The sequence below is a fragment of the Vulpes vulpes genome, chromosome 13, assembly GCF_048418805.1.
Source record: "Vulpes vulpes isolate BD-2025 chromosome 13, VulVul3, whole genome shotgun sequence".
Lineage (NCBI taxonomy): Eukaryota > Metazoa > Chordata > Mammalia > Carnivora > Canidae > Vulpes > Vulpes vulpes.
The window spans coordinates 142,610,698-142,624,105 of NC_132792.1; the positions used below are offsets into that span (position 1 = coordinate 142,610,698).

Here is a 13,408-nt window from a genome sequence, read left to right on the forward strand (position 1 = left end):
AAAGAGGGGCTTATTCAGAAACAAACAGGATACAGGAATGAGCATGCCGCTTCCAGGCAAGCTATGAATAGCAATAGCATTTTCAAGAAATCTTGTGCCAATGTGTAAGTTACAGTTTAAACATGCAGTGCAGATTTTATTACAATTGTCACCAGTGTCACCAAAATTCATTGTTATTTGAGAAATTCAATTCTTACCAAGTTTTCTTGGTTCCTGGCTGCTATTTTCTGCTCCTCTTCTGCCCCATTTTTCATGTATTTGACCTCTTCCACTGGTTTGATCCTATACTCGTCTGAGCACCAAAAAAAGAAAAGACATTTTATAACTTTTTCACAATGGTAGAAAACTGTCAGTGAAAAAAATCCAATAGCATCATCAGTTGGAGCCCTTTCCCTGCAGCCTTTATCTGTGGTTCATTTGAAACAATCTGGAATATGTTTAACCAGCCTTTTTTTAGGAGGTGCTCTCCTCTGCCCACTGGGAAGAGCTTAGCACCATGAAGGCAGCTAATGAACGTGGCATTGCCTGGTCCTTTCACAGAAAGCAAATGGTGGCAGAGGCAACACAGGTCATCCCTCTCTAAAGACTATCTGGAATCTATACATACCAAGGCATACCACTAATGGTCTACGGAAGTTTTTCTCCATGAGAACACTAGTTCAAAATGCCTCTGGCAGCAACTTTCAGCAGTATGTTCACACCTTAATTTCCCTCTTTTGGAAAAACAAGGTATTGTTTACAATTAAAGAGTTTAGTTGATCAAAAAATAGATACAAACAATAGGGAATTAAAATTTTCCTATTTGTGATCCCCATATTAAATGTGGAATAATCTGCATTTACTTCATATGCTCGCACACACACACCACACACACTTCAATCTCTCTGTAAAGTCACATGCATGAAGAGCCACAGTATCTAATAGATCTAATAGGTATATCCCTCGAGGTAATGGGATCTAGACTTCATAACAGTCAGAGAGAGAGTACAGTAAATCCCAGTATCAATACACATCACAGGACGAACTCTGGAGAATGTGTAGCACAAGCTCCTCTCCAGGGTAGCAGTTTGGTAATGACGATGATGTTTTCGTCAGAGTCCTGTCAACAGGTAATGACTTGGGAGCCCAAAGGTCCAAATAGGTGTGACTTCAAGTCATCTTTAATCTAATTTGTTGGGGAAAAAAATCACTGAAATTGTGCAAGTGGAAAATTTCACACATTGACAGCTGCCTAGTATATGGCATGGAATAATGCCTATGCTGGTCTACCTGAAAGACGCTTATCGCTAAGAAAGTGTATATTTCAGTTCAGGAAGTTGTAATGTATTTTCTTACTGCTTGTGATGAATTTGGTACAATGACTAAGTATATAACTTCCTGCCTTATTATTTATAATACTATTTTCTATCTAGTTTCAGGTTTCTCATATTACCCCTTAACACACTACCCCCAAAGATGTTAGCTAAAGTAACATCTTGCCAAGTAATTATACTGTTCAAATATTTTTCAAAATCATCCTTATGAAAGTAGTACATGAAAGCATGTATCTGAATGAGACTCCATGTTCATGGCTAAGCCAATTGCTTTTTCCACCTGACAATTCAAGGTAGTTATTGATTCTACTTCTTTCTAAAGAAATTAGAAAGACCGGTGTGAGGTTACAGTAATGAGCCCTTCAGGAATACCGAGTCCTAAATGTTAATCAGTGGACTCGGATCCGCAATTGCAACACAGAAGAATTTCACATTCCAATTTAGTAGTAAGAGGAAAAAAATGAAAGTAAATTAACAAAATAGACACATTTAATTAAGGATTACTTACTCAGAAGTTAGAAAAGCACTTGTTAATTACCAAAAGAAAAAAAAAAGGACATTGACAAATTATGCCTTCAGTACAATCATACAGAGATAAAAATAAAGGTAAAAAATGAAAGAGATAACCTAATGTCAGTTTGGGACATTAATATTTGTAAAACATAATTCATTTGGATAAATACTAACATTTCACTTGACTAAATTGTGATCTTAATTACTTATGATTTCTGATTATTTAAATATAAATTTTACACACACACACAAAAGTTTTTAACCATAATTTTGGTGGATTTCTGACTGTCTGTAGGATCCTAAACCTCAGATGAGATGAGTAAAGCACATTTTAGGACCTAAGGAGAACCTTCTGAAAGATGGTACTTTGCCCACTGCACAGCAAAGGATTTGTCCTAGAGAAGATTCATCCTTGCCTCGCCCCATCCTCTCCATCCACCGAGCCACAGCCCAATGTCTCTGGGCAGTCTAGCAATAGTCAGTCTTCATTTGCTTTTTTTACCCTCCAGGAACAGAACTGAATTGAAAGTAATAGACAAACTATTAATATTTTTCCTACTATTTTTCTTCAATGAAATGGGAAAGCCGCTGGCAACATGACTTTCAAAGCAGTATTATCCCAAACACAGGCTTTTTTTTTAACATCAAGGCAGAATCATCACCAGTTCAGAAAAAGAATAGGTTTTAGTGTGCCATTAACAACCATGGCTGGCTGGACAATGCAGGATACAAAGAAAGAAAAAACAAACAGGCACAACTACAAAGCCAGGCCTATCATTATTACTTACACAACACACTGAATAAAATCCGTTGTGGTATAAAACAAAAAAAGCCAGCAAGACCCTTAGATAAAACCACAATTTGTACAAAGGAAATACTTAAAAAATGGTCTGTTAAATTTCTCAAAGGCTGGTGCTGGGATTGAAGATGTCCATCTGGAAACAGACAACTCATCAACAAATGTGTCACACATTTCCATGGCGATGCAGCCGTCAGGAACGGCACCCGCCAACAAGCCTCTGTGCAGACGAATGGAGCATTTCGGGTTCTGACAGTGAAACAGCCAGACAAAAATCCAGTTTTCCTTTTGTTTAAGGCACAGGGGAATCAATGTGGGACTCTGGGCCCCCTTAATCAAGCCCCACACTGGAGGCAATTAGCACAGCCACCGATATAAGCCAGCGAATCCTGGCAGCAGAACAATGTGCCAACTTGATTAAGAGGAGGGAGAAGCAGGACCATCTTCCTCTGGCTCCCTCACACCTGTTCACAATTTTTCTTTTCTTCCTGTTGATCTTGTCAGGTGGCCTATTAAAATGCACGTCAGGAACAGTAGGCTGACACCCCATTCCAAATCTGCTCCCCCTTCTCTCTATGTAAACAGTCGCAAGCTGTGCTAGTCAAAATAGATCTGGGGTAAGAGCAATGCGTTGGTGATATTTTTAGCATTTTATTCCCCAGCTTACATCAGAGGGGGGCTGGATTGTTTCTGTGGTGGCTCCATCATGCAGACACACAGTTTCCCACCAAACCTCTGGGCTTCATTTTGATGTATTGTAATATACATATAGTATATATTGTAATATATATATATATTGGATATATGTATTGTATACATATATAATCTTACATTTTTAGAACTTGGAAGAAATTAGTTGGCTGCACATACTTTAGGTAGTACGGACTCACCCCATTTTCTGGATCCTGTCAATTCTTCTATTATCAACAACTCACTGGCCCCATCTCAGTTTTCCCAAGCTTTGCTGCTGTAAGGTTACCTTTATAATCAATGGCACTGGCTTTAAAATGGGCCAGTTGGATGGAGATAAGTGCTGGCGTGAGTTTATAATGCCAGAATTATTTTTTTTTAAAGTTAACAGCTTTCACAAATGTATTCAGTAGATAGGGAAGGAAGAAAAGCAGAATGCTATATATGCTACTCTCTGGTAAAAAGGGATCTTACAGTTATTCGCTAAAATGGTGAAATTTGCATCTACTTTCATACCTTCTTACTCAGTGTTTTTCTGATCAATGACATATATGTGATAAAATTTTTTTCCAAGGCTGTTCCAATCTCAAGAATTTTGTGCTAATGTCCTCATATTAAAAATGTCCAACATTGGGGGCACCTGGGTGGCTCAGTGGTTGGGCATCTGCCTTTGGCTCAGGTCATGATCCCAGGGTCCTGGGGTCAAATCCTGCATTGGGCTCCCCACAAGGAGTCTGCTTCTCCCTCTGTCTATGTGTCTGCCTCTCTGTGTGTCCCTCATGAATAAATAAAATCTTAAAAATGTCCAACATCTTGACACCTTTATTAAATGCTCTTGATTGCCTCTTTATCCAGAATTTGCATGAAGATTCTTTGGTAGACAATTATGATATGCTCCGGAAATATGAGAGCTTGGGAAAGGCATTACAAGAAGTATTTACAAACATAAGCCATTGAAAAGAAAAAACTATACTAAGCTTATGGCATACACTTGTTCCTCTTGGGCGCCTTCCTTTGAACATCCTGTCTCCCAAGCTAACTAAATTTGAGCCTTAATATTCTGATACAAACTCTTGCCTAGGATCTTTATTTCCTTACTTGGCAGGAGTTTTTCAAGAAATAAATATTCATAATGGCTAAAAGCTTGGCCTGTAGAGCTGGAATGCCTAGCCATATGACCTTGGACAAGTTGCTTATCCTTTCTGTGCCCTGATTTCTTCACTGGTAAAATGAGAATATCTATGGTACATAATCTCACACACAGAGTCACCTGAATTAATACATGAAAATAGCGCCTAGTCTATAGTATATGTTCAATAAATGTTAGCTGCTGCTTTAGAAAGATCTGCTAGTTCTACAGGGAATATTATTCCTAATGTACAAAATCCATCAAGATATAAAAAGAAAAGGTATAACATCAGTAATTAACCAAAATTGTTAATTAACTACATTAACAAATGAGAAGAGGAAGTGAGAAGGGGATTTATCATCCATAATAAGCCTTTAATATTTTTTTGGCCATGCACATAGATTACTTTAATCAAAATACTAACTCAAGTACTGTATTACTTTAGTTAGAATGATTTTTAAATAATAAACAGCTTCTATAACTAAGAAAAGTGACTATTATTTAAGTGAAACCAGGGGTACAACAAAATGATGTTCCTCTATCTTTTTTTACATCCTTACTCAATAACTGCCATTTGCACAGCCTAGGTGTAGCCTACCTTGAGGGCCAAGAGTGAACAAGTGAGGGCCAATTCAGAAGAGGCAGGAATATAAAAAATAGTGAAAGGGATTAAAGGGGAAAGGAGAGAAAATGAGTGGGAAATATCAGTGAGGGTGACAGATCATGAGACACACCTAACTCTGGGAAATGAACAAGGGGTAGTGGAAGGGAGGTGGGCGGGGGGCTGGGGTGACTGGGTGATGGGCACTGAGGGGGCACTTGATGGGATGAGCATTGTGTGTTACACTGTATGTTGTCAAATCAAACTCCAATAAAAGAATATACAAGAAAAAATAAATCTTTGACAGAAAAAAAAGAGGCAGAATGACTGTTCTAGAGCAAGAAGAGTAGAGGCAGCTATGAATGAATAAATAAATAAATAAATAAATAAATAAATAAATAAATAAATAAATAAATAGAAAATGCAATTATGCAAAGGAAACCCTTTTCTGGAAGGGCAAAGAGGCAGGACTCTCTGAAGCTCCAAACCAAAGATGGGTAGATGGTCAGTTACATTGGGAAATTGTGGCTTCTCACTCTGGAAGACTCCAGCTCATCCATCAGCTGTTTCTGCTTCCAATGGTTTCATTCAACAAATAGCATTTAATATTTGCTGTCTGCTAAGTAAGCCCTGGTCTTTCTCAGGGACTTATCAGGTGTAGTTCATTATGTGGACCGTGTGCCTACACTTACTCCAAGTGTCTGGCACACAGGAGGAGTTTAATAAAGCCTTTTTCCAAAAAAAGGAAAAAAGCAGAGAGCTCACTTTAGTTCATATATGAATCAGTATTTCTCCTTATCCGTGAGTGCTTCAGTCATGTTTGTTTCAGAGGGTCCTTTTTTTTTTCTTTTTCCTGCTAGATTCTCCAAGGAATAAAAAGCATCTCTAAAAGAAAAAAAAAAAAAATCCCATTCTTTGCAAATCTTTTTTGCATACAAATGCAATGGGTGTGAAAATGCTCTTTTCAAGTCCATCTTTGGTCTATGGATGCCCTCAAATTGACATTCTCAGCTGAACTATACAGGCACACCACAGAGATAATGTGGGTTCAGTTCCAGACCGCTGTAATAAAGCAAACATTGCAATAAAGTGAGTCAAATAAATGTTTTGGTTTCCCACTAGGTATAGATTGTTTACACTATATTGCAGTCTATTAAGTATGCAATAGCATTATGGCTAAAAAAAAATCCAACACAGATATCTTAATTGAAAAATACTTTATTGCTACCTGTAACATTTTCTGCTAGGCTCAAGGAGTAGCATGGAAGTAACAAGACATTTCAATTTTAGAAACGATTAAGGAAGAGTAAGTTTAGATCACTTGCCAAAATAGCAATCAATATATTTCCTACAATTTGACTTCTAGGGCCCTAACGTAAAGAAACTGGATCCCAAAGATTACAGGTGAGGTCCATATTCAGGTGGAGATCAAAGAAGTCCATCTGGAAGACCAAAAGTGACAAATCTGGACTGAACGAAGTTTTTCTTTTTTTAAGGGGTTATTTTGTGGGTGCCTGGGTGGCTCAGTTGTTAAGCATCTGCCTTGGGGTGGTCATGATCTCAGGGTCCTGCAATCAAGCCCCTGTGATCGAGCCCCACACTGGGCTCTCTGCTCATCAGGGAGTCTGCTTCTTCCTCTTCCTCTGCTCCCCCCCCCCCCCGCTCTTTCTCTCTCTTGCTCACTCTCAAATAAATTAATTTAATTAAATTAAAATAAATAAAAGGGCTATTTTGAAGATTATGATTCTGACTTTGGAGGCACTACAGTGACTGGCAGTGAGTGGAAGGAATCACATGTAAAATTCCTTAAATATTTAGTGACTTTTAAAAAATAATAAATAAAAATACTTTATTGCTAAAAAATGCTATCATCTGAGCTTTTTAGCAAGTCATAATCTTTTTATTAGTGAACCTGGATGTTGATGGTTGGTGACTGATCAGGGTGGGGGTTGCTGAACTCTGAGGTGGCTCAAGCAATTTCTTAAAATAAGACAGTAGTGAAGACTGCATATCAACTGAATCTTCCTTTGGAGAACAATTTCTCTATAGCACGCAATGCTGTTTGACAGCATTTTAACCACAGGAGAACTTTCAAAACAGGAGTCGATTTCTCCAACCCTGCCATTGCTTTATCAACTAAGGTTATATAATATTCTTTCTATCTATCTATCTATCTATCTATCTATCTATCTATCTATCTATCTATCTATCTATCTTTTTAACATTTCAAGAGTCTTCATAGCATCTTCACCAGGAGTGATTCCATCTCAAGAAACCACTTTCTTTGCTTATCCATAAGAAGCAGCTCCTCATCCACTCAGGTCTAACCATAAGTTTGAAGCAATTCAGTCCCATCTTCTGGTTCCATTTCTAATTCTCATTCTCTTGCTATTTCTACTACATCTGCAGTTACTTACTCCTCTGAAGTTTTAAGCCCCACTAAGTCATCCATGAGGGTTAAAATCACTTCTTCAAACTCCTGTTTGTGTTGGTGTTTGGACTTCTTCCCATGAATCATGAATGTTCTTAATGGCATCTAGAATAGGGAATCCTTTCCAGAAGGCTTTCAACTTACTTTTTTCCAGATCCATCAGAAAAATTACCAATCTATGGCAATTATAGCCTTACAAAATGTATTCCTTAAATAAGAAGACCTGAAAGTCAAAATTATTCTTTGTTCCACAGACTGCAGAGTAGATGTTGCATTAGCTGGCATAAAAACAACATTTCATCTCATTTTATGTCTCCATTAGAGCTCCTGGGTGAGCAGGTGTACTGCTAATGAGTGGTAATATTTTGGGAAAAAAAAAAAAAAAAACCTTTTTTTTTTCCTGAGCAGATCTCAACAATGGGCTTAAAATACTCAGTAAACCATGTTGTAAACAGATGTGCTGTCATCCAAGATTTGCTGTTCCATTTCTAGAGCATGGGCTGAGTGTATTTAGCATAGTTCAGAAGAGCCGAGGATTTTCAGAATGGGAAATGAGCATTGGCTTCAACTTCAAGTCACCAGCTCCATGAGCCCCTAACAAGAGAGTGAGCCTGTCCTTGGAAGCTCTGAAGCCAGGCACTGACTTCTCCTCTCTAGCTATGAAAGTCCTGGGTGGCATCCAGAAGGCTGTCACATCTATATTAGAAATTGTTTAGCGTAGCCACCTTCATTATCACAGCTAGGTCTTCTGGATGACTTGCGGCAGCTTTAGTATCAGCACTTGTTGCCTCACCTTGCACTTTTATGTTACAGAGATGGTTTCTCTCCTTAAACCTCATGCACTAACTTCTGCTAGCTTCCAACTTTTCTTCTGCAGCTCCCTGAGCCTTCATAGAATGGAAGAGAGATAGAGCCTTGCTCCGGATTAGGCTCTGGCTTAAGAGAAAGTTATGGCTAGTCTGATCTTCTATGCAAACCACTCAAACTTTCGCCATCTCAGCAATAAGGTTGCTTCACTTTCTTATTGTTTGTATGTTCACTGGAACATAGCACTTTTAACATCCTTCAAGAACTTTTCCTTCACATTCACAATGTGGCTAACTATTTGGTGCAATAGGCCTAGCTTTAGGCCTATCTTGGCTTTTGACATGCCTTCTTCCCTAAACTCAAGTATTTTTAGCTTTTAATTTCAAGTGAGAGATGTGTGACTCTTCCTTTCACTTGAAGACTTAGAGGCCATTGTTGGGATATCCACTGCCCTGCTTTCAATATTGTGTCTCGGGGGTTAGAGAGGCCCAAGGAGAAGGAGAGAGATAGGGGAACGCCCGGTCAATGAAGCAGTCAGAACACACACAATATTTACCAATAACATCCCCATCATACATGGGTGCGGCTTGTGGTGCCCCAAACAATTACAAATAGTAACATCAAAGACCCCTGATCACATATCATCATACTATCGATAAGCATAATACTAGTGAAAAGGTTTGAAATTTTGAGAGAATTACCAAAATGTGACACAGAGACATGAAATGAGCAAATGTTGTTGGAAAAATGGTACGGACAGACTTGCTCAATGCAGGGTTGCCACAAAACCTTTGATTTGTTAAAAAAACAAAACAAAACAAAAAAGCAGCATCTGCGAAGTGCAATAAAGGAGAGCACAATAAAATGAAGTATGCCTGTATAGCTGGGCTATGCTTTTGAACTTGTCTCATCTCTCCTATCATGCTCATCTTAAAATACATTTTGTGTTTCTTATTTTGGCAGCAATAGGTCAGTGCCTGATATCCGCTGGATTGAACAGAATTTTGTTACGGAGGCATTAAAGAGCAGACAATGGTGAAAGCTTCGATGACTACAGAATATGTAACCCTGGTTCACGTCTAAACTCTCCTCATCTTGAAAGCTTGTATGGAGAACTGCAATGTTCTGGATTCTGTGACAAGCAATACAGGGGTTATGGAGGAGGCTGGGAGTGCCCAAGAAAAACCAACTGTCTGGAGGGGAAGGCTCATGCTCTGAGCACCCCTCTGCTCTCTGGAGCACATTCCTCCACACACACAGACTGACCACATTCCACTCGGACACTGCCTACACTGCTAATTCTAAAGCTGGAACAATCTTAGACAAAGCAGAGACTTGGTTGAAGGAGCTCACAGACGATTATCAATTCTTTGAGTCAGGCAGGCCCTTAGTGATTAATTACTATACCTTGCTTGGTAGAAAGTGATTTCGCCCTTTCCAATGTAATAGTTATTATTAGGCAATTTCTAGGGTAATTATAAACTGCCCATTCTAAATGTTTTGAACATTTCAAAACAGGGCTTTGGTACATTTAATATAAAACACTCTTGGTTTTTTTAGAATATGCCTCAAATCAACCTAATAAAGGAAAAGCGATTTCAAATTGAGATTGTTTGATACATTTTAATAATATAAAAATAGAAGTTGTTCAAAAATAACAAGCAAGAAAATTACACTTTTAGACTTCATATGTGTAGAGATTAGACACAGAGAGGTCTGGCCCGGGGGGGGGTTCTACTAGAGGAAGTATGAAGATTGTACATATCCCCCATTATCTCAAAATCCCAAAATGTTAATGTCACAAAGACAGCAATTCTCCTATGCCTATTGCATCCTTATTCTCTAGTGAAAACTAATGCTTGCTTGTATTTGAAAACCAGAGAGAAAAGGCCTTGGGGGGTGCTGGCTCCATTTAGTCTTGCTTCAGTGGTGTAAAACTCATTTCAGCACCCCCTCGTCCATAAAGGGCACTATCCTTTTCAAAAATATGCAAGGAATTGAAATGTGGAAGTGGGTACCTATATATTTATTTTAATTTGATGTTTCATAATTTACTAATGACATTGAGTGCTTTTTCCATGTGCTGATATCATTCATTTGCACTTCCGCCCACATGAAGCATCTCTTCATATCCTTTGCCCCTTTTTTTTTTTATTATTGGAATTGTAGTGTTATTCTTACTGTCTGCTATGACCTCTCTGTAAACTACACCAATTTATGGACACACTTCCGGGCAAAAACACCTTTTGAGCTCAGTTTGGACATGATAAAGTGGAAGGAACTAGCTGCTTTCTATCTTTGAGTCAACTGCTGGGTTATCCTGTGTTGCTTTTCTGTGTTTCTTTCCTTCTTTTCTTCAGCAATATTTACTGGGCACCTACTATCTGCCAGAGAATATAGCATTCAGTCCTGGGGTTATGTCTAGGAGGAGGAGGAAGCAGTCCCTGTTCTGAAGGAGCTCACAGCCTCCTCTGGAGGAGTGGGTGAGGAAGGATACAAGAAAGTAAGGAAGTAGAGTACACAGTGTCTACAGCTATGAGAAGTGCATGTATTGGTGGTTGTGATAAAAAGGAGATAAAAAGGAGAAATCCCCCCTCCTATGCAAGGCAGGAGCCTTAGAGGAGGTGATAGATCTCAGTGGAGTCCTAAGGAGCATAGTGTGTGTGGGAAGGACAAGTTCAGGTAATGGGCCAGTTAGTTCAGAGGCCAGTGAGACTATGGCAAATGGGAACTATAATCAATTAAATAAGGCCGACGTGAAGAATTCTAGGATGGGCACAGAGATGTGAAGAGAAGAGTTGATAGGACCAGTCCAGGAAGACCTGATATGCAAGTCCCACTGAAGAGTCAGGCTCTATTCTGAATTGATGTGGACTCCTTCACCAGTGCTCAGCATTGAAGCCATCATTTATGTCAACTGTCTGTCCTTTGGACTGTCCTAAACCTCTCTCCTAGAGAGATCCCAACCATTTTAATCCAAGGCTTTCTGTTTTCCTCTGAAAGAAGGTGTGGCAAAGGAAGAATGAATGTACATCTTGAGATGGATCCGTTGGTTGAGGAAAAGTTAGGAAGAACACGTAAATAAGACAAGGAAAGAGCCAGAGAGATAATTCACAAAAAGTCTCAACAGAGTGGAATCTGGGCAGCCCGGGTAGCTCAGCGGTTCAGCACCTGCCTTCGGCCCAGGGCGTGATCCTGGAGACCCGGGATCAAGTCTCACGCCGAGCTCCCTGCATGGAGCCTGCTTCTCCCTTTGCCTGTGTCTCTGCCTCTTTCTCTCTCTGTGTGTCTCTCATGAATAAATAAATAAAATCTTTAAAAAAAAAAAAAAAGAGTGGAATCTATCCTGGATTCAGCTGAAGGGGAGCTGATGAGGCACTGGTGGGTATGGAGCTTAAGATGCCATATATGCTGGAATGTGTTTCCTGTCTCTCTCAATAGGAGGACGTGTTTCCTGTCTCCCCCAACATCCTTCTTTCTGGGGATGGGGAAGTATTCCAACAGTAGAGTAGAATAGGGAATGGTTGAGATGGGGATGTATAAACTCTTCTAGGGGCAAAAAAGAATGCCACTGAGTCTGATGCCAGCTCCTTTCCCTTCCATAGGACAAGAACAGATTACCAGACAATGGATGACTCCAGATGGAGCACTGGTTTCAAAGGCCTTTCTTTTCCAGACCTGCCTTTGTGACTTCCTAGCTGTGTGCCATGGAAGCAGGGTACCTCTCTTAATGAACTACATGTGCTGAGATATGTGCATAGGGTGCTTATGGTCTCTTAGCATTCTTAGGTCTTGCCCATGTCTTCGAGAGGACAAGAGGAGAGGTGCCCACAGATGTAAGGATGAGAGGGTGATAAAGCCTCTCTTACTATAGCACCCTTAATAATTAACACTCAACCTGCGGGCCTCATTCCCGAATCATTTAATCATTTCTGAGGCCAGACAACATATTTCCTTCGTTCATATGGGGTTCATTATTCAGTGACCAGGGAACTATTATCCAGTCATTAAGGGCCCCTGGACATTCATCTTCTGACAAGCTCCCACAAAAGACACACAACCAAATCCAAGTCTAGCCCGGATTCCTTTATCAATGCACACCGAGGCTTTCATATAGGGAGGGGGTTTGATTTCTACATCATGCAGTGACAATTTCCAATCAAGAAACAGAATGAGTGGTTGATGAAGATTCAGAGCCGCTTTTAGAGAGAAGGGCATGCATGGTTGTTCTGACAGCACTTTATCAGGTTTCTTAAGAGCCCTGCTCTGACTCTTCTGTAATGCTAGTTCTCCACCCACTGCTGCACTGCTGCGACTCCTGAAAAGTTGGAGGCTAGCTAATTCCTCTCTGCTATTCTTAGTGGGCCTCCTGTTAGACTAGATGAGCATTCATGATAAGAGCCTGCCCAGTCATCTATCCTCTCTCCTGCTTTGATTTAATCCTCACGTCAGCTCTATGAGGCAGGAATTATACCCCCTTTCTACAGATGCAGAGATTAGCTTTCACTGCCTGGTCAAGTAGCAATGCTGGTTCAAATCCAGGTTGGTCTCAGTTGGGGCAAGACTTCTTAACCACCAAGTCAGTTATTATTTGCGGGTTGTTGTTGTTGTTTAACCACAAAGCACAGTAAATAAGTACTTTGATAGATGATATAGGAATAAAGTATGAATGGATTCAGAAAGGATTTGGACAAATCTATGAATCACAGGGATATGAATAAAAGTTACAAAGACATCTAACCTTCTTGGAAAGTAACATCAGGAAACCACAAGTCTCTCCCTTGTCAGGAAACTTTATCCATGAGAGAATGCATCCCTGTATTCTTTCAGTGAGGGATTCATATCCAAAGTAAGTGCTACATGAAACCTTGTGTTAAAATGGTGATTTGGCCACTGCTGCATTTATGAGAAGAAAACTGAGTTTTTCTTCAATATATAATGATTACTGCAATGTCTTTACAAAAACTTGTTTTTTGAGAGATAATTTTAAGGCCTCTGCTATACTACTACAACTCTGGTATATGATCATGAAGACCTAGCGATAAATCAAGGATCTCTTCCTTCACTGAAATAAGGAGAAGGAAGAGGGAAGGGACGAGGGGGAAGGAGAAGAGGAGGAGGAGAT

General features: G+C 39.7%; 1 protein-coding gene across 4 annotated transcripts in view; it reads right to left on the bottom strand.

Moving 5' to 3' along the window:
• C13H1orf21 (chromosome 13 C1orf21 homolog) overlaps positions 1-13,408 on the bottom strand; it is a 227,404-nt gene that overhangs the window by 112,172 nt on the left and 101,824 nt on the right. For all 4 annotated transcript variants that reach the window (XM_026001177.2, XM_072733178.1, XM_072733181.1 and 1 more), the window contains exon 3: positions 198-292. In XM_026001177.2, the coding sequence (XP_025856962.1) occupies positions 198-292 (95 nt within the window). The remainder of the gene's footprint in view (positions 1-197; positions 293-13,408) is intronic.